Below are 22,525 nucleotides of genomic sequence, written 5' to 3' on the forward strand. Positions count from 1 at the left end.
AATAGTACACCATTTTAAAAAAAAAATGCTTGGGAACTGTCATTAAAAAAAAACACACCTCACTTTGGCCCATTAGATTGTAAACTCGTTGAGGGCAGGGACCATAATTATACCTATTGTTTGTTTCCAATAGTGTTTCTGTATACAGCAGGTGCTCAAAAAAATACCAATGATGATGAGGGTCCAACCCCAGTCCAACTAATGGCTCTAATCCCATTTTTGGACAAAGTCCAAGCAACCAGGCTTTTCCTTACCACCTTACCCGATTTCAACTGTGCCCAAGGCCCCGCTGCCCACAGCACCCTCAATCCCTGCTGGCCCCAAGATGATGCGGTGGAAGCTTTAGATTTCCTGCCTATCTCTTCCAGTTCACTGTACGTTCCTTTCCTACCCCAATGAAGCAAGGACCTAAGGAAAAATCCAATAAGCATAACCACCCTTATCAGAAGCAACATAGCCTAATGGATAGAGTACGGGCTGGGAGTTGGAAAGACCTGGGTTCTAATCCCGGCTCTGCTACATGTCTGCTGTGACCCTGGGCAAGTCATCACTTAACTTTTCTGTGCTGTAAAATGGGGACTAAGAATGGGAGCCTCATATGGGACAAGGACCATGTCCAACCTAACTTGCATCTACCCTAGTGCTTAGAACACTGCCTGGCACATTGTAAGCACTTCACAAGTCTCATAATAATTATTATTATCTGAATCCAAGCCAGGCTGTATTATTGTCTAGTGTGAAGAGATCCCCAGCATACGCTTTAGGAACGGACTCAATTTAGGACTAACAGAGGTTTATCTGTCATAATGCCCTGGGAAGGTTAACATATCAATTTCTTCCTTTCTCACTGCATTTCCACAATTCAGGCCATCTTCTTTGCATCTATTTTATCCCTTCCCCTCAATTCTAACCTGAGCCCTCAACTCCCTCCCGAATATTTGCTAATTCTGAGCAACAAGCGAAGACTCCCTCAGTGTACTTCCTCTTGAGGCTTCACGTTGCCTGCCTATCGAATTTAGAAGGAGAGCTCACTACAGAGTGAGTCTAATCTGAGAATCTCCAGAGCGTGTTGAGCGGGCCAAGGTCAAAGTAACAAGGATACTCTTCCTGGTGGGCAGGAAAGATGTCACTTCATTATCCTGAACTCCATGTGTGTTGTGTCGGGCACCGTGCCAACCGGATGCCCCAGTGCTACCACTTACCACCACCGCCGCTGCAGTAAACATTCATTTAAAAATAACAGTTAGAAAAAGAGCAATTAATATTATTGGTCCATTTACCTGAATTGAGTCAAACCCACTGTACTCCCTAGCAAGCTCCAACAGGGGAACCAGTGCTTGCAGTAAGAGGGTGGTACCACATGTCTTCAAAATGAAACGTCTCTTGGAGACAAACATGCTACTCTCACTGCAGGGGAAAAGAAAACAAAAAACAGAACAGGTCTTAATGTTTAGTAAAAAACAACCCATCTCACATACAAATCTGCTCATATAACTCTGAATAGGTGGAATCACTTGGTCCTTCCTTAAGAGTAAATAACTCTTTAAGGTGTAAAAATGAAGCTACCAATTTATTGCTGCCTACAGTGAAATACCGGTACCTTAAGGGTTAGAGTCAGTATAGTAGCTATAATGACTCCAAAAAGCCTGTTTCATAATGTACTGTTAAGAAACCCCAACGTCATGCATATCGTTTGAGAGGAACACGGATCAGCTCACACATCTTCAACTAATCTAAAAGAAAATAGCATCTGAAAGGGCAAAAGAAAGCCTACTACTGTAGAAACAGCATCGGGCTACTTTATAGTTGAGGTGAGTACACCCACGATCTCCAACCCTTCCTCCCTCCCAACCTCCTTCCAAAACACACACTCAGAATCGGAGCAACTCTCTTTAAACTTTCTCTGTGGGGCTAGGGGAGAGTCACAGAGGGAATGAAAACTTGTTCATCGATTTAACCTAGAAAACCAATCATTTTTTAAAAGGTTTTTACAGATGGCAAGAGACTGATCTTTTCCATGATCGTTTTAGGTGGGGAAAAAAAGAAAACAACACATTATTCAATCACCTAGGAAAAGACAGAATAGGAATTGGTTTCATCGACACACTGCCAACATTAATCACGCAGAAGGCCGTTCGTGTTTATGCCTGGGGCTAGCTTTTTGGAAGCTAATTGCTGAAAAATACTTTAAAAAAATCAGTGTTTGCTGCTGGGTGAGTCTGGGGGAGATTTGGGAGGTAGGGCAGGTATATTTGTATGATTTAGTATATCCTTTGTGCTAACCTGCAAAACTGATATACATAAATGACCAATTTGAAATGTGTACTTTAGTGGAAGGGAAATGGTATTAGTTATTTCTTGGGGAAAAAAAGCAATTCATGTCTGAACCAAAACTCTTCCATTTCATCTTACCTGAGTACATAAGCTTCCTGCTTGTCAGTTTTTGTCACACTTATGATCAAACAATGCACATTCTCCAAAAGTTTGTCCCACTCAAACCTATAAAAAATTAAAAGTTAGCAGATTAGTCCAGATATCCCCAAGACTTCTGCCACAGGAGCCGAAGTGCAAATTCCGAAAGCAGACTTATTATTCATGGAAGCGCGTGTGAAAAAACAAGCAATGGTGGTGACTGAGGAGCCTGAGGGAGAAAAACTCAAAGGCCCCTGGAATCTTTCCTTATACCTATCTTTCTTTACAGAGGCAAGGGGTACATGTATTTAGTCTAAATTAGCCAGAGAACCATCATTACCAAGAACCCAGGGCCCACACACCTAAGTGAATACAGGCCTACCCCAAATTACAACCTATATTTTTTAATGCTTTATGCCCACACATCATAACCAACCTACCCTGATATGCCAGCCAGTGGCTACGGCTAAGAAAATACTTCCCCCGGTGGGCCAGCAATCAACAATGAATGGATCTCAGCAGAAGCTTTGTCAAATTTGGCGATGAAGACCACAGAGCAGATCACCATAAGAGGTATTCAACAGGGCAGGCCATTTAATTTAGAAATGGATGTTGCAGGTGTCAATTACGAGGACCCTCTGCCTAAGATGACAGACTGTAGTGCAAATGGACGATCCACTGTGCTGTTGCAAGTGCCTAAACAGACGGAGTAGCTGTGGTTTTTCTCCATCGCCACGTTTAAAATCTTGGGATTGAAGTGTTTTGTGCCCCATTTTCAAAAAAAGCAGATGCACTTGCAATGTAGTGAATTTTTATAAGAGTTTACAGGTCCCTACTCCAGCCAGCCTGGCAGCTACAGTGAAGCCATTCCAACTTTTGGATTATTGGGAAGGTTGATGGCTTCTGGATTCTCAACAGCTCCACTTCAGCCAAAGAGTCTGAAACTGCTCTTCTAGTCACCACGCCCTACTGCTTTTATCGTACTTATCGCCATCCATAGCTTATGTTTTTCCGGTCAGGTTCATCTTTATTTATAGACCCATGTCTCATATCTGCCAACGGACCTACACAGAATAAATAGTACAGAAGGGAATCGATCGGATACGGTGCTTTTGGCTGTGACTATACCAACCACACCTTTACAGAGGAAGCTAAGAACCTCAGTGAACTTTTCAGGGCAGGCGAATGCTTTCCCAAGGTCTCTGTAGACTGCTGTTCTCCGCATTTTTCCCATATCTGTCATGCAGCAGGGATCACCACCACTGTGTCAAACTATGGTCTGATGCTACATTTCGATTCTGGAAGTGTTCATCGGACTCTCTTTTTTTTAACGGCTAGGAGGATGGTGGAAGATAATGAGATGGCAAGATAGCTGCTTCATCTTTCTCCTTGAAGGTGGTGAAGGTAGCCCCTTTACAATCCTGCAGCACTGCCTGATCCTTGCTTAAGAGTTTCAGTAGAGGCCTGTCAATTTTACCCCATATGCCACAGAATCCGGAGCTCGCAGGATAAATCACACAAGATTCGAATTACCATACCAGTACTATACCCTATAAAAATAGGGAGAAAGACCTTCTGAAACTACAATCACTGCCTGGACATATTTGGAAAAAAAAAAGCTACTCGCTAAGCCTTAGTCATTCTATAAAAATTAAATTCACTTACTTAACAGAGGTTAATCAGCATGTGGTCAGAACAAGTTCCGACCAATCTCACACCCATCTATTTCCAAACAGTGTGAGGGTGAGTGGGTTCATGCCCTAAATACATAAAGTGGGCATAAGGAGTCAATTTTTAATGGATTGAAGGCACTTGGGTAAAATCATCTTTTTACATCACAATTTTCTATGCTGCTTTCTCCTGTCCTGCAACTTCCAGAATCTTACAGAAAACAAAAGACGAGTGCCTTCTATACTGTGAATTCTGAGAGCTTACGGACAAGAAAGCCTGTATCTTACTATGAAAGAATAGAACCATATTTTAGTAATACTACTTCTAGCCTTAATGTCATCAATCAGTCCAAAGTGGGGAAAAAAGGTTTAACAAATTAACCGTATTAAGTTAAATCATCTGCAACTGCCAACTCTATGATACTGTGCTCTCCCTCGTGCTTAATATAGTGTCTGCCAACGGTAAGCACTCAAAGAATACCATTGACAAGACTTGGTGGGCAGTTTGTCACAGAAGGGATACGGTGAGGTTTATCCGTCAACAAAAGGACCTCGGGGTTAGAGAAGCAAATGTACCATGTGGTCTGCTAGAGATGTACCATGTGGTCTGACCCCATCAAATTCTAGACACAAGCTCATCATGGGCAGAGGACAATCGATTGTAACTATTGAGTGCCTACAGTGTGGCAGTGCTTGAGAGACTACATCCAACTGGTAGATGCATTTCCTGCCCTTGACGAGCTAATTCTGGTCACAGATCCAAGTGCACTCACCCAACTGCCTACCTCAGTGCTTTGCACACAGTAAATACGACTGATTGGCCCTGGGTCTTCTCTCAGGCTAGTTATACTGTGCCATTTCCAGAGCCATATATCCACCTAACGAATCCCTGGAAACGTGCAGTCATCAGTTCTCTGGTAGCCAGTTGAGAAGGTCTCTGGCCAGGATCCTCAAAGCAATGCAGTGCACTTCTTAGCTTCCACAGTGAAGAGAGTATCCAAATGTTAGACGTCGGTGCACGATTCCCACCTTGGTAGTGAGGGAACTGCCATCAATCGATGGTATTTAATGAGCTCTTATCATAACAGCTGGTGGACCTATTTCCTGACCACAACGAGCTTACAGTCTAGAAAGAATGAGGAGAACCACATAGCTTCTCCGGATATGTTTACTGGTGCTGGATTTAATACGACCATGGAATTTTGGCACCCTGCCAGATCCCAGAGCTCGATTTGTTTGTTAGTCACCATGTAGATTTCTGCAAGACTGAACGTCAGGATCGCGATGTTTTCCATAGTGTAGCTGGATGCACTGCTCGTTATGTCCTTATGTGGTCCTTCACTGAGTCACTTTCATCAAATCGGTGTTGGTGACTGATTTGCCATGTGTCCAGTGTCTTGACAGCTGCCCGGGAAACAATACTGCACAAAGACACCCGCTCTGAAGCTTATGGGTGAGGTTCTGTGTTCCAATAAGGTTGATGTGGTTGCTGTGGAGCTCCTTGGGTCAGGGGCCTTTGGTGTTCAAGAGCCTAACCCCAAGCTATCCTAACACTTTGGGAGCCACTTTTCAATACGATGGGTGTATGGTCATAAACTCATTGTGCACTCTTTGAGGGTGGGCTAGGGAACAGGTGTCTCGCTTCTGCTGTACTTTCTGTAGAGGACTTCGTACCGAGTAAACAAACCATAAATACCATTGACCAGGTAGTAGTCATCAGTCAGTTCAGCACCCAGCTCCGAGCACGGTCACCATTATCCCTACAACCATCGGCTGGTCCCTCTGCTGCAGTGACAGGGCTGATGAGCTGTCATGGTTTAGATTTGTATGCAGAGTAGATTTCATTTCCTACGCAAAAGGGGTCTTAATTGTATTGACATTGTACTACATTAAAGGATATATTAGGCATTAGAACAGCCTCCATCTCTATCTGTTCTGCTTATACCTTGAGATGAAGGATGGAAGTGAGAAAGACTTATTGTGTCTCAAACACCACTTCCAACAGATTCAAGAGCTTGATTAATTTATTAACTGCACTTGTTAAGCATTCAGTTTGTGCAGAGCACTGAACTAAGCATGAAGAAAAGAATTCTTCTAACACCATTCTCTGAATTCTTAGGCCACACGAGTTCCCACCTACCACAGTGTGTCTACATAATGTTGCTTACCAAACTGAAATAATTCTGCATATACAATATTTACAGAAACAACTGCATAGGTGCTGAATGTTCGGACGTCCTTTATGGGAGACAGGAGCAAGGAAAACAGTTAGAAATATTTTTGTTTTTTGGGTTTTTTTGGTTGGGGGGCGGGGAGGGGGGTGTGTGAGAGAAAGAGTGCTTCAAGGGAAGAAATACCCTAATATTTAATGATTGATCTTCACGGCTGTAAGGGTCGCTGAGGGCAAGGAACAGGTTATGTCTACCAATCGTTGTACTGTACTCTCCCAAGTGCTTAGTACAGTGCTTTGCAAACACTAATCACTCAAGAAAATACCATTGACTCATTTCCCACCAAATGGGGGACATTGATGAAAGGACTAAGTTGTCCGGTATCTTTAACAACAGTCCCTAGTATCAGGAAAACTTCCCATTCTATGGGGGGAGGGGGGGAGGGGGAGAAAGAGAACCCTGGATGTTATGTCACGTCCTGCTTCCACAGAATGGAAGAGGGGAGGTCAAAATTGCCGGGGCCCTGAAAGGGTAAACTCCGACCTCAGTGGGTTAGACGATAAGGGAATGGAGCGGGCAACCATTCAAAATGAAGAATCACCTCCTTGAGAGATACCCATTAACACTGCCAAGCATTAGCAAGTGATTAATTAAGTCCTAAGCAAAATTATCCAAGGGCAAGTTAATTAACTAAATAATTTTAGGTGAGCTGTTCGGCTATAACAAAACTAGCCCTGTTTGGGAGAGGTGGGAGGATTGGTTAATTTTGGGGGTTTTTTTTTTTGGACAATGGATAAACTTGGGAAGTGTTGGTTCACTCGAGAATTAGAGGGAAATCAGAGGGAGGCAGAAAATGGACTTACAGCCTCTCAAACAATTTTGTGACCATCGTACTGCTGGCCTCCACTTCCTAGGAATTCTTATAGCACCCCTTCCTTCAGATGTTTTATTCTCTGCGGTAATGAATTAGAAGACTCAAGTTACAGTTACAAAATTTAAGCAGGAAGGACGATGATGTGTGGGTTATGGCAAAATGGGAAGAGGAAAGTTTGGTTTTTTTTAAGAAGTCAGCTGATATTAAAAATATATTGTGTACTACGGTCAATTTTTGGAAGGGAATTCTGTGTGCCCTGAGAGATACAAATCACTGCCATATATAGCGACTCAAAAAGCTATTCTTCTCATTTTCTATACATATAATCTGCCCCACTTTTCTTTTTCCAAGACCAAAAAAAGTCCTAATGCCTCACAGCATGAAGCAGTGTGCAAAATTAGCTTTCCCTGAAAGATGAACCACTGTATAGAACTGCAGGATCCTTACGGTATTACTATTTTATGACAGTGCAAGATGGTAGATTCTCAGAATTCTGCCAGTAAAGATTTTTTTTCATAGTGACCTCTGTGTCTGGTAAGTGGGAATCAGATATGGCCCCCTGTCCCTCACAATCACAACCTATGTAAATGGGGAGAAGAGACTGGAGACATACACATCAGGAATGATAAAACACAAAACTGAAAACAAAATTCTTTCCCGAAGTTCTGTGGGTATTCCCTTTCACGCCAGGGTGGTGGAAAGGCAGGATGGGCAAGCTCCTCCTCATTGGCATGGAGGCCATGTGGCTGTCCGTCTGTTTGAGGGGGGCCGAGGTGGGGGATGGAAAGGCTGAGAGCGTCTGGCAGCAGCTAATGTGGATGCCTTTGGAGTTGGTCTATATCTATTTATATTCCCACATTATCAGGATTTATTGGTGTGATGCTTTTTGCAATCAGTGACCAGGATTTAGTAGTGGTTAATTCTCTTGATCTATATTACATTGTGCATTAGATCAGGATGGCAACGTCAATCTTGTAAAGTCCATTTTGTGGGAAAAAGAGAGAACGTAAGGCTTTACATATTTTTAATAAGCAGTCTATGATACTTCACAGCCTGAGAGGAGCTAGAGAGTCTTGATGCTTTCTTAGGTCTCACTGCAATTTAATCTGACATGTCCCTTGTCCCCTACCCTAAATTCTGAAAACTAAAGCTTGTTATTCTTATTTATTTCTTTCCACATGAGATTAAAAAAAGTAACGATGGACATTGATGCAGACTTCTAAAATGTTCCGAGAGGACGAATATGAGGAACTAAGATGAAAAGTGGAACGCTTTAGTAAGTAGCTTCTTTCAAAACCAACTAAAAAGCTTTCTGGCATAGAGCCCTTCATGGATGTCCCAAGACTGAGCAACATCAATGATTAAAAGGGGAATAAGTTCTGGGGAAAGACGAATGCTGAGGCTTAATAATAATAACTGTGGTGATTCTATAAGTGCTTATTATGTACCAACCACTGTTCTAAGAGCTGGGATGGATACAAAACAATCCGGTTGGACAGTCCCTTATCCCTGAAGGGGCTCAGTCTCAGCACTTGTGCATAAACCTGCAGTTTACTTACATTAATGTCTATCTCCCCCTCTAGACTGAAAGCGCATGGTGAGCGGGGAATGTGTCAATCGTTGTACTGTACTCTCCCAAGAGCTTAATACAATGCTCTGCACACAGTGCTCAATAAATATGATCGCCTAAGTAGGAGTGAGAATTACTGAACCTCCATTTTGAAGATGAGGAAATCAAGATGTAGAAAATGTGGCCCAATGGACAGACCGTGGGCCTGGGAGTCCGAAGGACCTGGGTTCAAATCCCAGGGGCCCTGCCACTTGTCTGCGGTATGATCTTGGACAAGTCACTTCACTTCTCCGGGCCATAGTATGGAAAATGGGGATTAAGACTGTGAGTCCCATTTGGGAACAGGGACCTGATTACCTTGTATCCACCCAGAGCTTAATTAGTACAGTGCCTGGCACATACTAAAGTCCTTAACAGATACCGTAAAGAAGAAAGAAGTTAAGTGACTTGTTCAAGGTCACACAGCAGGCCAAGTGGTGGAGCTAAGATTAGAACTCAGACCTTCTGACTCCCAGGCCTATTCTCTTCTTCCTTTAGGCCACTAGGTTGAGATTACTTTAGTACACTTGCAAATCACTGCACCTAGCTGTACATTTTTTATAACATTAAACATTTCACAACAAAATCTGAAACAAAGCTGAAAGCCACAAAACAAAGTATCTGATCAAACTTATACTTTCCTTTTCATAATGTTTCAGAATTTAAAACTGTTCAGAAAGTGATCACTATTAGGCTAGAAGTATGCAGGACATTCATTTTCGGAGTTTACTTAGATGTAAACTTTCTTCTAGGTATTTACATGTGCACTCCCGTAAATCTTTGCCAAACTCAGATTTGGCATCAAGACAAAATTTCAAGAGCAATCTTGCAGGTGTCAAACAAAAATGTTATAGTCCTGAATCAGGTAAAACTGGTTTTAAAACTGCCAGCCTGCCTAAAACCTTAATGGATTACTCAACATTACTCAATCTATACTCTTCCCAGAATTTAGCAGTTCTTCCTAATAATAATAATGTTGGTATTTGTTAAGCGCTTACGATGTGCCGAGCACTGTTCTAAGCGCTGGGGTAGACATAGGGGAATCAGGTTGTCCCACATGGGGCTCACAGTCTTAATCCCCATTTTACAGATGAGGGAACTGAGGCACAGAGAAGTTAAGTGACTTGCCCACAGTCACACAGCCGACAAGTGGCAGAGCTGGGATTCGAACTCATGAGCCCTGACTCCAAAGCCCGTGCTCTTTCCACTGAGCCACGCTGCTTCACACACACGCTGCTTCCTATTTAAAGGATATCAAAGAACCATATTATTTGAACATTTGTAGTCGATGAGAAATGGTGTCCAATTGAAACACGATAGAAATTTAGTCTAGAAAGGCTCAGATAATTTCCCATTGGTGAAAATTAAATTAAAAAAAATCTGGCATGACAAAAGGGGGAGAATGGAATACTTTGGGAAATCCAAGATTTGTGGAACTCAACACCAAATTCCAAGTCAAAATCTGCCTATTATTTGGGCAGGAAAGGGTAGTCAGAGCATATGGGCAGTTTTCTATTCCCCTTTCTTTAAATGTGCTAACGAGAATCATTTACAATAGATGCCTATGTTCTGGGCACACCTACCGCTGGAATTACATGCACTGTACCCAATACCTAATCTCTAAAGATAGCTTTACATGCCTTGTTTGCACTTTGAGGCCAGCAGGGGGGAAAAATTAATTACCTGCCTATGGGGCCTGGGGGGAGGAGAAATCTCCCACACAAATGGAAAAAAAAAACAACCCTCCGCCAGCAGAATGAATATACTGTACTCTGTGGTCAATTCTGGGAAGGTAATTTTGAGTACATTTATGCCTTGAGAGATACTTTAAGAGGCCTGTAAATCATCGCACATACCAACACAAAAGGCTGATCTACTGCTATTTTATATACAAGCAATCTACTTTTTTTTCTTTTTCCACAAAACAGTTCTACTACTAATACATCTTTGGCTTTTCTAAAAAAAAAAAAAGTGGATCCCTTTAGATGTTGACGAAGAACTTGGGTTTCTGGTGGAAAGATGCTAAAGGCAGCCTCTATGGACAGCCACTAATTTTATCTTGAGTTCCTGATCTCCTTTCTCCATTTAGTGGTAGAATTAGTATTCATTAAGCACCTGTGTGCAAAATGCTGCATTACACAGTGGAGGGAAAACAAGCTTGAAAATTAGACATGATACCTATCCCTCAGAAGACTCACACTATAAGACAAAAGGCTGGGAAGGAGGTGGGACAGGTAATAGATGCTTAAGGAAGGGAAGGGACACATACATGCACACGCACGACCAGGACACGAATAGAAAGAGCGCTAGGATACTGTGGCTCCAGAAGCACCGTTTCAACCTCCTCATGGCTAAGAGTCCAAGTTGATCATTTCATTACCACATAAAATTACCTTGAGAATAAGGAAGTATCTATAAAACAGGAAATTTCAACCACTCAGGGCAGTGTTTCAACTGGTCACAAAAGAATTGATTAATTTCAGGAAATGGTTAGCTAAAGTGAGCTGCTATTGGTTGGCCAACCATCCTCTGAATGATGGCAATCTGGAGTTCACCTGAACAAGCCTCGAACTCCTGGGCTCTAGCCCCACTTGGTGCAAAAAGTAATGTCTTCCTTAATGTGAGAGCCCACTCAGCCTCCCCTTTCAATCTTGCAGTTCAGCTTTCCGTTTTGGGGGTAGAGTGACGGGTAAGTATAAGATTAACTGTTCCCTTGGGTGGAGAAGCTTTACAGCAAAGAGAGCAGAGACAACGGCAGTTCTAATTTCATCATTAGACATTGCAATCAAAATTTCACATAAAGTCTGAATAAAGCCATTACTTTCGACTCAGATGTTAATTTCATCTCCCTGCTGGAGGATAAACCGCCCCCCTCACAGGACCTTGCGCCCGCGGGCGCTCAATAACAGCTATTACTAACACTACCACAAAACAGAAATGGATACCCTTGGGTCTATGTGGCTGAATTTCCTTAGATTCCCTGCGGTGACTCAGTATGAAATCTGGCACCTCCTCTCTAAATCTACCGGCTCATGAAGGGTTCTGACCCCAAACCGTCATACCCTTTTACAACGGTCACCCCCTCCCTTCTTCCCTCTTTGCCATCTTCAACTGTTCACTCTCCACTCTCCAACGGCTCCTTCCACTCCGCTTTCAAACATGCTCGCTTCTCCCCTATCTTGACCCTCCCTTGATCTCACAGCTCCTTCTGTTATTGCCCCATCTCCCTCCTGGGATTTCTTTCCAAACTTCTTGAGAGTTGTTGAGACACCCACTGTCTCCACTTCCGATCCTCCAGTTCTCTCCTAGATCCCCTCCAATCTGGCTTCACCCCCTCCACTCCACAGGAACAGCCTTAAGTTAACCAGTGACCTTCTCACCAAATTGGGCGGCCCTTATCCTCCTAGAACTCGCAGCTACCTTCAACACTGTAGACCAACCCCTTCTCCTTGAAACTCTATCCAACCTTCTCTCCTCCCTCTACCCCCACTCCCTTGGAGAAGTCATTTGCTCCCATGGCTTTGATTGCCCTCTCTATGCAGATGATTCCCCATCTATGTTTCCAGCCCTGGATCCTTGCAAACTCACATTTCCTCCCGCCTTCAAGACATATCTACTTGGGTGTCTCATGCTTGGGACAATACGATTTAATATAAGACAGTCTCTGCCCACCACGAGCTTACAGTCCAGAGAGGGAGATGGACATCAATGTAAAATAAATCACGAATATGTACTTGAGTGCTGTGGGGCTGGGATGGTGGGGGAGTGAATAATGGGAGCAAGTTAGGGAGAAACAGAAGGGAATGGAAGAGGAAAGGAGGTCTTAGCCTGGGAAGGCCTCTTAGAGATATGCCTTCAGTAAGGCTTTGTGGGGGCGGGAGGGTGGTGTAGGGTAATTTTTCTATCAGATATGAAGAGGAAAGGAATTCCAGAGGCAGGAATGGCAAAAGGTCGGCAGCAAGACAGAGGAGATTGATGTACAGTGAGTAGGTCGGAATTAGAGCAACAAAGTGTGTGGACTGGGTTGTAGGAGGAGAGTAGCAGGTGAGTGCTTTACAACCGCTGATATGGAGTTTCTGTTTGATGTGGCGATGGAAGGGCAACCACTGGAGGTTCCCGAGAGAGGAAACACAGACTGAACATTTCTGGCAAAAAATGATCCAAGCAGCAGAGTGAAGTATGAACTGGAGTGGGGAGGCAGGCGGTAGGGAGGTCAGCAAGGGGGCTGATACAGTAATCAAGATGGGAGAGGTTAAATAAATGCTCTGATTAACAAGGTAGCAGTTTGGGTGGAAAGGAAAGGGCAGATTTTAAGGACGTTGTGAAGGTTGAACCGATATTTAGTGAGAGAGGATGTGGGTTCAATGAGAGAAAGGAGTAAAGGATAAGGCCAAGGACATGGACTTGTGAGACAGGAAGGATGGTGGTGCTGCCTATAATGTTGGGAAAGTCAGAGGGATGGCAGAGTTTGGGTGGGATGATAAAAGAGTTTGGTTTTGACACGTTTAATCTGAGGTGACGGCATGACATCCAGGTAGAGAGGTCTAGAAGGCAGGACTGTGAGCCCGTCACTGTCTCTATCTGATGCCGAATTATACATTTCAAGCGCTTAGTACCTAGTAAGCGCTCAATAAATACTACTGAATGAATGTAAAATGACAGAGAGGGAGCAAGAGTAGGGCTGGAGATGTACGTTTGGGAATCATCCGTGTAGAGGTGGAAGTTGAAGCCATGAGAGCGGCTGAGTTCTCCAAGGGAGTGGGTGGAGATGCAGAGTAGAAGGGGACCGCGACCCGTACCTCGAGGGATCTCCAGATTTAGGGGGCGGGAAGCAGAGGAGCCGCCCGCGAGAGATTGAGAATAAGCCAGAGAGGCAAGAGGAGAACCAGGAACGGACAGTGAAGCCAAGGCTGGATTATGTTTCCAGGAGAAGGGGGTGGTCGACGATGTTGAAGGCAGCTGAGAGGTCGAGAAGCATTAGGATGGAGCAGAGTCTGTTGGATTTGGCAAGCAGGAGATGATTTGGGACCTTCGAGGGGGCTGTTTCCTTGGCATGAAGGGGACTGAAGCCAGATGGGAGGGGATCGAGGAGAGAATTCAGAGAAAGGAACTTGTGACAGCGGGTACAGAAAACTCACTGGTAGGAGGGAGCTGTGGTTTTGAGGGAGGGTTTTTCTTTTTCATCCAGGGGAGACATGGGCATGTTTGAAAGCGGCGGTCAAGCCCTGACCTTTCCTTTCCTGCAATCACCCATTTCCTTCTGCCTTCAAGACACATCTACTTGAATGGCCCTCCAACGCCTCCAATTAAACATGTCTAAAATTGAACAACAACTCTTCCCACCCAAACCCTGTCCTCCCACTGTCTTTCCCATCACTCTAAACACCACTATCCTCCCTACCTCACAAACCCGTAACCTTGGCATTATCTGACTCATCTCTCATTCCACCCACATACTCAATCTGTCACCAAATCCTGCTGGTTCTACCTCCCAAACCAAAACTGCTAAAATCCACCGTTCCTCTCCATCCAAACTGCTACCATGCTGATCCAAGCAGTTATCCTAACCTGCCTCGACTACTTTCTGCCTCCTGGCCGATCTCCTGGCTTCCTGTCTCTCCCCACTTCAATCCATACTTCACTCTGTGGCACAGATCATCCATCAGCAAAAACACTTAGCTCACGTCTCCCCATTCTTCAACAATGTCCAATGGCCCCCCGTCCAGCTCCACATCAAACAGAAACTCCTTCCTAGCAGCTTTAGAGTTGTCAGTCATCTGGCCCCATACCACCTCACCTCACTAATCTCCTATTACAGCTCAGCCCACACATTTAGCTCCCTCCCCACACTTCCCGGGGCTGCATGTACACCAGACCGCCACTCTCCACCTTCGAAGCACAATTAAGGTCCCATCTCAGTGAGACCTTCCTTGATTAAGTCCTCTTTTCCCCTGCTAGCTCTCCCTTCTGCATCGCAGATTCACTTGCACCTGACCTTTGGACATGTGATATCCGCCCTACCCTCAACCCCACGGAACCTATGTACATATCTTTCAGTTACTTATAAATTACTTATTCACGTTAACGTCAATCTCCCCCTCTAGACTATAAGCTCATTATGAGCAGGCCTGTTAATTCTGTTGCATTGTACTCTCCCAAGCACTCAGATCAGTGATCTGCACATAGTAAGCACTCAATCAATCCCATTGCTTGATTGATTGTCTAGGCTGCAAGGATTCTGTAGTTCATTCACAACGGGGATGTCTGCTCTTAAGGGTAACGGCTTAATAATGTTGGTATTTGTTAAGCGCTTACTAGGTGCCGAGCACTGTTCTCAGCGCTGGGGGAGATACAGGGCAATCAGGTTGTCCCACGTGGGGCTCACACACTTTTAATCCCTATTTCACAGATGAGGGAACTGAGGCACAGAGAAGTGAAGTGACTTGCCCACAGTCACACAGCTGACGAGTGGCAGAGCCGGGAGTCGAACTCATGACCTCTGACTCCGAAGTCCAGGCTCTTTCCACTGAGCCACGCTGCTTAAATAGCTAACTACAGTTAAGTGCTAACTATGGGCCAAGCACCGTACTAATGTCTGGAGTAATAAATTGCCTTATGTCAAGGGCTTTTGAGCAGTCTATTGGTGAGAGCTTCCCCTAAACTCAGAGCCCTCTGTGGGCAAGGAATGTGTCTGCCAACTCTGCCCTATTGTAGTCTCCCAAGCGGTGCTCTGCAAAGAGTAAACATTCAATAAATGATTGACTGATTGATTTCTGGTTCTTGTGACCTTGTGTGCCTAAATGTCCTCATCTATAAAATGGGGATTAAATACCCCCTCCTCCTCTGTCAGACTGAATCCCATATGGGACAGGGATTTGTGCCTAACCTAATTGACTATGAACCAATGGTATTTATTGAGCACTTATGTACTCCGCACTTAGGAGAGTACAATACAACAGGAGACACACCCGCTGCCCATAACAAGCTTACCGTCTAGTAACGAGTGCTATTTCGTCCTATGCCATCCATTTTGGGCTTCCTCAGGCTGAGATATGGATAAGTCTGAGAAGCAAGTATGGCATAACGGATAGAGCAGGGGCCTCCAAGTCAGAAGGTCATGGTTTCTAATCCCAGCTCCATCATCTGTTTACTGTGTGACCTGGGGCAGGTCACTTGACTTCTCGGTACCTCAGTTACCTCATCTGTAAAATGGGGATTGAGAGTGAGAGCTCCATGTGGGACAGGGGCTGTGTCCAACTCCACTAGCTTGCACCCACCCCAGCACTTAGAAAAGTGCCCGACATAGTAAGCACTTAATGAACACCATCATTATTATTCTAATAAATTCCTGGGGCTTACACATCGTGTAGGCTCATCTCCACGAGCCCACAAAGGCCTTCTCTTTTCCCATAAAGTTCGGTCTTGAAAATGTTGGCTTAGTGCAATAAACGAAACTGGCCACTTGTCAATGGCTCTCTGCTTGACTTTTCTACTGATTTTAGTTTGACATCTTCTCTCAATACCTCTTTACCTCCTCGTACCCAACTGGCTAACTGCCTCCCCGCCCCCCCCCTCGGATTAGAGGGGTAGTCTGCTCACCAATGCTGGTTTTTCATTCAGCAATATATAGACAAGAGGCCTCAAGCTTGGCTTGGGTCTCAGATTTTTTGGGCCTATGCGGAGCCCTACAGAGGAGCCCTACAGATGGGATGGAGGAGGAGGAGGATGCATACAAAAGAAAACTGCATGGGCCTGCTCCTGGCTTATCACCCAACAATCCTCTAAGCAGAGGAAAAGTTCTGATTGCAGAACACCTCAGAGACTGCAGTTGGCCAAATGCACTCCCTGGTTCTAAGTGCTCACCTCTGATATTATCCAGGGTCTGCTTTCTAACGCTCCCTGTAATGCCCCAGTCCACTCTGCATCAATGTTGGCTCTGACAAATAACTGGGTAAAATTTAATCTGCACACAACTCCACCACTGAAATAAGGCTTGCGTAGCCACTGTAGCTAGTTCGTAATACGAAGAGGAAACTCTTTGGCATTATCATCAAGGATTTGGGAAAAACCGTACCTCATTCTAAAGATCAGCCACCTAGGCTGAGTTACCATGCGCACACGACATGTTAGGGTTCAAGCGAACTAAATCACTGTTAATATTTTAAGGTCCCGGAAGCCCCGGTAATTGCTTGAAGGGGAATGATTACAAGGAAATATTGTTTGCTTGCAGGACATGCTTGTGCGAATAAGCAATATATTTTAATTTAAAGTAGAGACATAATGGTATAATGTCCTTACTCGAAGACGACCCACTTGACCGTGATATCCACCTAAGACAGCACACAGGAATGTAAAGGCTCAGTGCCAGAGTCCTGACCACAGTGTGTGACTGTTTATGACCATTCACTGTCACGCTTGACGTTTGCAGGACCTGGCGCCATTTTGCTCAAGACAGTGGGTCTTAGCAAGTCAGTAGCAAAATGCTCCTTGAACTTAAACCAGAAGTCACACGGACAAGAATACAATTGTGAATAGTACTTAGTGAATTTGACACAACAGGGGGAGGCTGAACTGAGTCATTTAGCTTGCTTTGACTATGGCAAGAAATTCCAAACAGTTTTCTGGAAATCATACAGTAATCTGAATTTATGTATCATCATGTTCTGTGGGATTTTTTTAAGCACCTTGATGGAAGATTTCAAAGCTAACCTTCGGCTGAACAAGAATTACTTTCTTTAAAGATGATGGGTCTATCTGCAGACACTTTGCTCTCATACCCCCTTGAAAAACTCTTTTGGCTTAATTTTACACAGAAAACATTTTCTGGGGTGCTCCCCCCCTTAAATTTTGGAATTTTTTCTTGGCTTGGAGAAACATGAATGCCAGGTTTCTTACAAGTAATTCATTTTGAAAACTCCAAATTTCTGCTATTTCAAAAGGGAAAGCTAATAGGAAGCTACACGGACACCTCTGAGGGCTTCTCCATTTTGAACACAATGCAGAAGTTGAAACCGGTACAAGGATTGGGCCTGGGACCGGTTAAACAGATCTGGGCATTTACTGAAGAAACATAAACCTCAAGTAAGGAGAGCTCGGAGAAGAATGGAGACTGAAACACGTGATAGTCAGAGCCTACTACAACTTCCAAAGGGCTGAGGAAACGTTAAGGCCACAGACTTTAGGAAAGGGATATTGTGTCAACTGTAAAAATATTTTATTTTATGGTTCCTTTTGCCTAAAATCACAGAGTCTCTACTAGAATGTTTATCACTTTGTTACCAAATACGTTAACCCACATTAAGTTTTTATTTAGAAAGCTTTATATGAAATGAACTACTTTATATACGACGTGTTCGGGGTATCCAAGTCCTCCTTTACAACTCCAATATCAAGCGAAAAGACAAAGTCCTTGGACACAACTGTAGAATTCTGGGCTAGACAAACTCCAACTGCCTCCAGTTCAAGCATACGGGTAATTTTAAATTACTGGAGAGTAGCGGGAAATGTCTTGTAAACTTGGGGTGCTCCAGATGCGAAGCACACCCTAAAAGTGTAGATGGAGCAAAATCCTGAGGTGTGGCTGCTAGAGTCAGACATGGCACAGATCCCAGTGATCATAAGGGGAAGGGCGGGGGTGGGAGGTGGGGGGCGGGGGCAGAGTCCAAACAAGAAAATCTGCAAAGGCCAGCTGAACTGTTAGTTACAAGGCTGAATAACTTGTAAATTAATCACTAACGATCTTTAAAAAATGGTGTTGGTGTAATTTTCACGTTACCCCAAGGGACCCTCTGATTTAAAAATATGCCCAGATCTCCTAAAACATGGGGATAGTGCTTTTTTTTTGTTTTTTTTTTGCAAAATCCTGCGTTACAACTCGGTGCTGTAGCACTCACAGAACGGGACATCATGCACCAAATCATTTCTTCCGACACCGCGGCACTCTCGGTTTGAACTGGTCTGGATTGCCAGATGACCATTCCTTAAGTCTCTAAGTGTTTAAACCAAAATGCACTGTGAAAACATCTTGGTTTAACTGGGTGTAGTTCCTCCAGTCCCAGGCAGAGTTCCACTTCCTGCACATACTTCCCCATACTATGGGCTCAAGGATGAAACTTGGAGGTTGAAAAATGTGACTTTCACCAGAAAGTTGATAAATAGAATGGAGAACAGGGAATAGCAACGAATCCCTCTCCATGCTCAAAATACGCCTTTTCAGCACGTCTGTGAAATGCTGTTGAAATAAGTAGTTCAAATCATGGAATCTAGCCTCACCTTAATTCGTGAGGCCACAAACTGCACAAACACGTCTCAACTGGTAATAGCTACGGATTCTCAATTGTGCAAACGGTCCTAACTTTATCAATGTGTATTCCTCACTCCACAGGTTACCAAGACAGAAGCTGTTGCACAACTGCCAATTTGCACTTATGCATGAAAATTCTAGTAAATCCTTTGTTGTTTTTTTTTTTTTTAAAAAAAGAAAACTCCAGCAGCAACTGAATCTCTACCTCACGACACTCAGGTGTGTTGCCAAAACCCATCACATGTTGTAAGACATTGTTCATTAGCGTGGGACTGTGCTTTTTTAATACCTACAGAGAGCCTAAGATGAGTTCAACATACAAACTGCCCCCACAAAATCTCCAAACAGGGTTATAAAAGGGCCAGACAGCTACTCGTGGTGGGCCACAACAACTGCAAATACGGCAAATCCTATCATTCCACAGAGTAATTTCCAGATTTTTGGTTACAAGGCCCATTGAAGGCAGGAAAAGTGGTCCCACCTGTAGGTTAGAATTTTGCCCAGGCCCAGCTCAAGGAGTTCCAGAACTGACCTAAACCTCACTTTATGGGGACAGCAAAGTGCATTCATTCAGCGGTATTTATTGATCACTTACTTGGTGCAGAACACTGTACTAAGCACTCAGGAGAGTACAGCACAAGAAGAAACAGGCATAACCCCTGCCTACGACAAGCTTTCTTTCCAGATTGCGGTGGGGGGACGGGGGGGGGACGGGGGGAGACCAACACCAATATAAATTATTGCATGAACAGCAGTAACCCAGTTGTTACTCAGTGGACCATTTGCCCCAGATGGAAGGAGGCATGAGGCTTCTGGGGGCACTCCCAAACCCAAGGGCAAAGTCACCAACTCAAGTCACGCTCGCGAATGCCTTAATGAAAGCTGGCATCGCAAGACAATTTGCTAGCTATCTCTGAAAGCCACTTAAAGCTCAGTGGCTATTGTACGCCCCCCGGCCCTTAGTAGAGTGCTCTGCAAACGGTAAGCGCTCAATAGACACTACTGAATGAACGAACCGACACCAGTCTAGGATATCCCTGTTCCTCTGAGACGCCACACTGGGTGGGGAAACATTAACAGGAGCATTCGGGATCCCCGGAGAGCTTAGAGTCAGAAGCTGCATACCGAAATTTGTATAAAAATAGGTTCTTTTTTATATATGCTAATCTGATTGGACAGGGTCCTTGTCCCACATGGGGCTCCCAGTCTTAATCCCCATTGAACAGCTGAGGTAACTGAGGTGCGGAGAAGTGGAGTGACTTGCCCAAGGTCACAGAGACAAGTGGTAGAGACGGGATTAGACCCTTCAGACTCCCAGGCCTGTGCTCCATCCATTCTACCACGTGGCTTCTCTACATACACTAGGAGATTTAACCTGGCTGGAGTGATAGGAGTTCTTGTCTTTCAGCCCTAGCTTCAGGTTAGACAGCTGAACCCCCAACTACCTTCCAGGCCCCACCCTGGGGTTCAGCAGTAGTATCCGTGCATGGCTTGGGTCTTTCACCTCCTCCCACCCTGCTACAATGTCAACTCCTTGAGGGCTTATTCCGTTGCTCTCCTCCAGATGCTCTGCACACATGATTCTGGAGGCAGCACAAAGGATGGCCAAAAAAATAACACACCACTATAATAATGATGGTATTTGTTAAGCGCTTACTATGTGCCAAGCACTGTTCTAAGCGCCGGGGGGGATACAAGGTAATCAGGTTGTCCCATATGGGGCTCCCTGCCTTCATCCCCATTTTACAGATGAGGGAACCAAGGCCCAGAGAAGTGAAGCGACTTACCCGAAGTCACCCGGCTGACAAGAGGCAGAGGCGGGATTAGAACCCATGAACTCTGACTCCCAAGCCCCGGGCTCTTTCTACTGAGCCACGCCGCTTCCAGGAGCCTTGAGAGAGGGACAATTTCCTGGAAAACCTCACCCCACCCCAAACTTACCACCACAAACCTTGCAGTAGGTTGCAAAAGGCCTTTCCTTCCTCACCGACCCTGACCAGCCTCTTCCAGTTCCCTCTTGCCCCCAGGAAGGAAAAAGAAAAACGGCCAAAAAGTAATAATGGCGACGGGATCTGCAAAGCGCTTACCATGTGCCCAGTAGCGGTCTGGGCACTGGGGCACATATGGGTTCATCAGGTTGGACTCCGGCTGCACGACGGCAGGACGCCACTTTTCGATGGGGTGCCCCACCATTGATGACGGCGGAAGGATTCCTTGACTATCTCTCTAGTCTGTAAACTCGTTGGGCGCAAGGAATGTCTGTTATACTGTTACTCTGTCCTCTTCTAAACCGCATACGCACTCAATGAACAGGATCGACATTCCCGCCTCTGAAGCCAAACGGAGAAACTTGCAACATGCAAGTCAGTTGGTTAGGTAGCGAGGGACAGGAGAACCTCGCTTAAAACGGCAAGGTTTTCTGCCCAGGCCTCCGAAGGACGGGGACGGCAGCTCATCCCCGCCTGTGTATTCTCTGCCAGCACTCGGCAGTAATCCCTAATCGCTAATAACAGGGAATACTATTCGCTAAACCAATGGACTTAAATATTCCCGGCCCTCTCGGCAACCCGAGCAAAGCGCCTCCCCCCACCGGGGCGGCCCCTACTTAAGACCTCAAATCAACTTTATCCAATTTCAGGAGACACAAAAGCGGCCGGGGGAATCTCTCTCCCGTTTCCCCGTCCTCCGATTCTCGACTGGGAGCCCGTCGAGGGCGGGGATCGTCTCTTTATTGCCGCATCGTACTTTCCGGGCGCTTAGGACGGTGCTCCGCACACCGTAGTCGCCCACCAAATACGACTGAACGAAAAGGGTGACGGTTCGTGACTGTGCCATCCCCTCCCTGCTCACTTTCCGCCCGATCCCTTCCTCGCTGAACGTTCCCTCGGATCCAAGCGGGCCCGCCGTTTCGGCCGGACTGGCTCAACCCGCCGGAGCGTTTCCTTCGTCCGTGGGTGGGGGAGAAGTCATCTAAAGGGGGGGGGGGGAGGAACGGCGGGGACAAACGCCAAGGCGACGGGACGCAGCCAGCCCAGCCGGCCTGGAGCTGCGGAGGCCGCGGGGCGGTCTGGCGAGGCTCTGCCGAGGGGCGCCTTCCAGGGGGAGGGGGGAGGAGGGAGGAGAGAGGGAGGGGAGGAGGGGGAGGAGGAGGAGGGGGAGGAGGAGGAGCGCGCCCCGGCTCCGGGCCTCCCCCTGCTGGCCGGCGGGCGCTTTTGTCCGGAGGGAGCGGGCGGCGGCGGCGCAGTCCCCCGCGCCCATTGGTGGAGGCGGCCCCGGGCCCCGCCCCCTCGCCCGGTGATTGGCCGCGGCCTTTGACTGGCGGCGCGGCGCGGCGCGGCGGAGGCAGGGCGGCGGGGGCGAGCCCGACTGGCAGCCCGGAGCCTCACGTGGAGGCTCCGCGGGGCCTGGGGGCCGGGAGAGGCGGGGGAGGCGGGGGTGGCGAGGGTGGCGGGGCGGCCGCCGTCCGCGTCAGGGGGCTCCCCGCAC

General features: G+C 45.8%; 1 protein-coding gene across 3 annotated transcripts in view; it reads right to left on the reverse strand.

Annotated features, from left to right (window-relative positions):
• The window catches only part of AMD1 (adenosylmethionine decarboxylase 1), a 31,526-nt gene that overhangs the window by 7,578 nt on the left and 1,423 nt on the right, over positions 1-22,525 (reverse strand). Inside the window, exons 1-3 of one of the 3 annotated variants that reach the window (XM_029047127.1) lie at positions 21,127-21,264; positions 2,413-2,499; positions 1,281-1,407 (exon numbers count right to left, since the gene is read on the reverse strand). In XM_029047127.1, coding sequence (XP_028902960.1) covers positions 1,281-1,397 — 117 coding nt within the window. In that variant the 5' untranslated portion in view covers positions 1,398-1,407; positions 2,413-2,499; positions 21,127-21,264. Of the gene's footprint in view, positions 1-1,280; positions 1,408-2,412; positions 2,500-11,681; positions 11,701-21,126; positions 21,265-22,525 lie in introns of those variants that run through there. The other 2 variants (XM_039914758.1, XM_029047126.2) reach the window with 2 other exon arrangements.

Source organism: Ornithorhynchus anatinus, chromosome 19, assembly GCF_004115215.2.
Source record: "Ornithorhynchus anatinus isolate Pmale09 chromosome 19, mOrnAna1.pri.v4, whole genome shotgun sequence".
NCBI classification, from domain to species: domain Eukaryota; kingdom Metazoa; phylum Chordata; class Mammalia; order Monotremata; family Ornithorhynchidae; genus Ornithorhynchus; species Ornithorhynchus anatinus.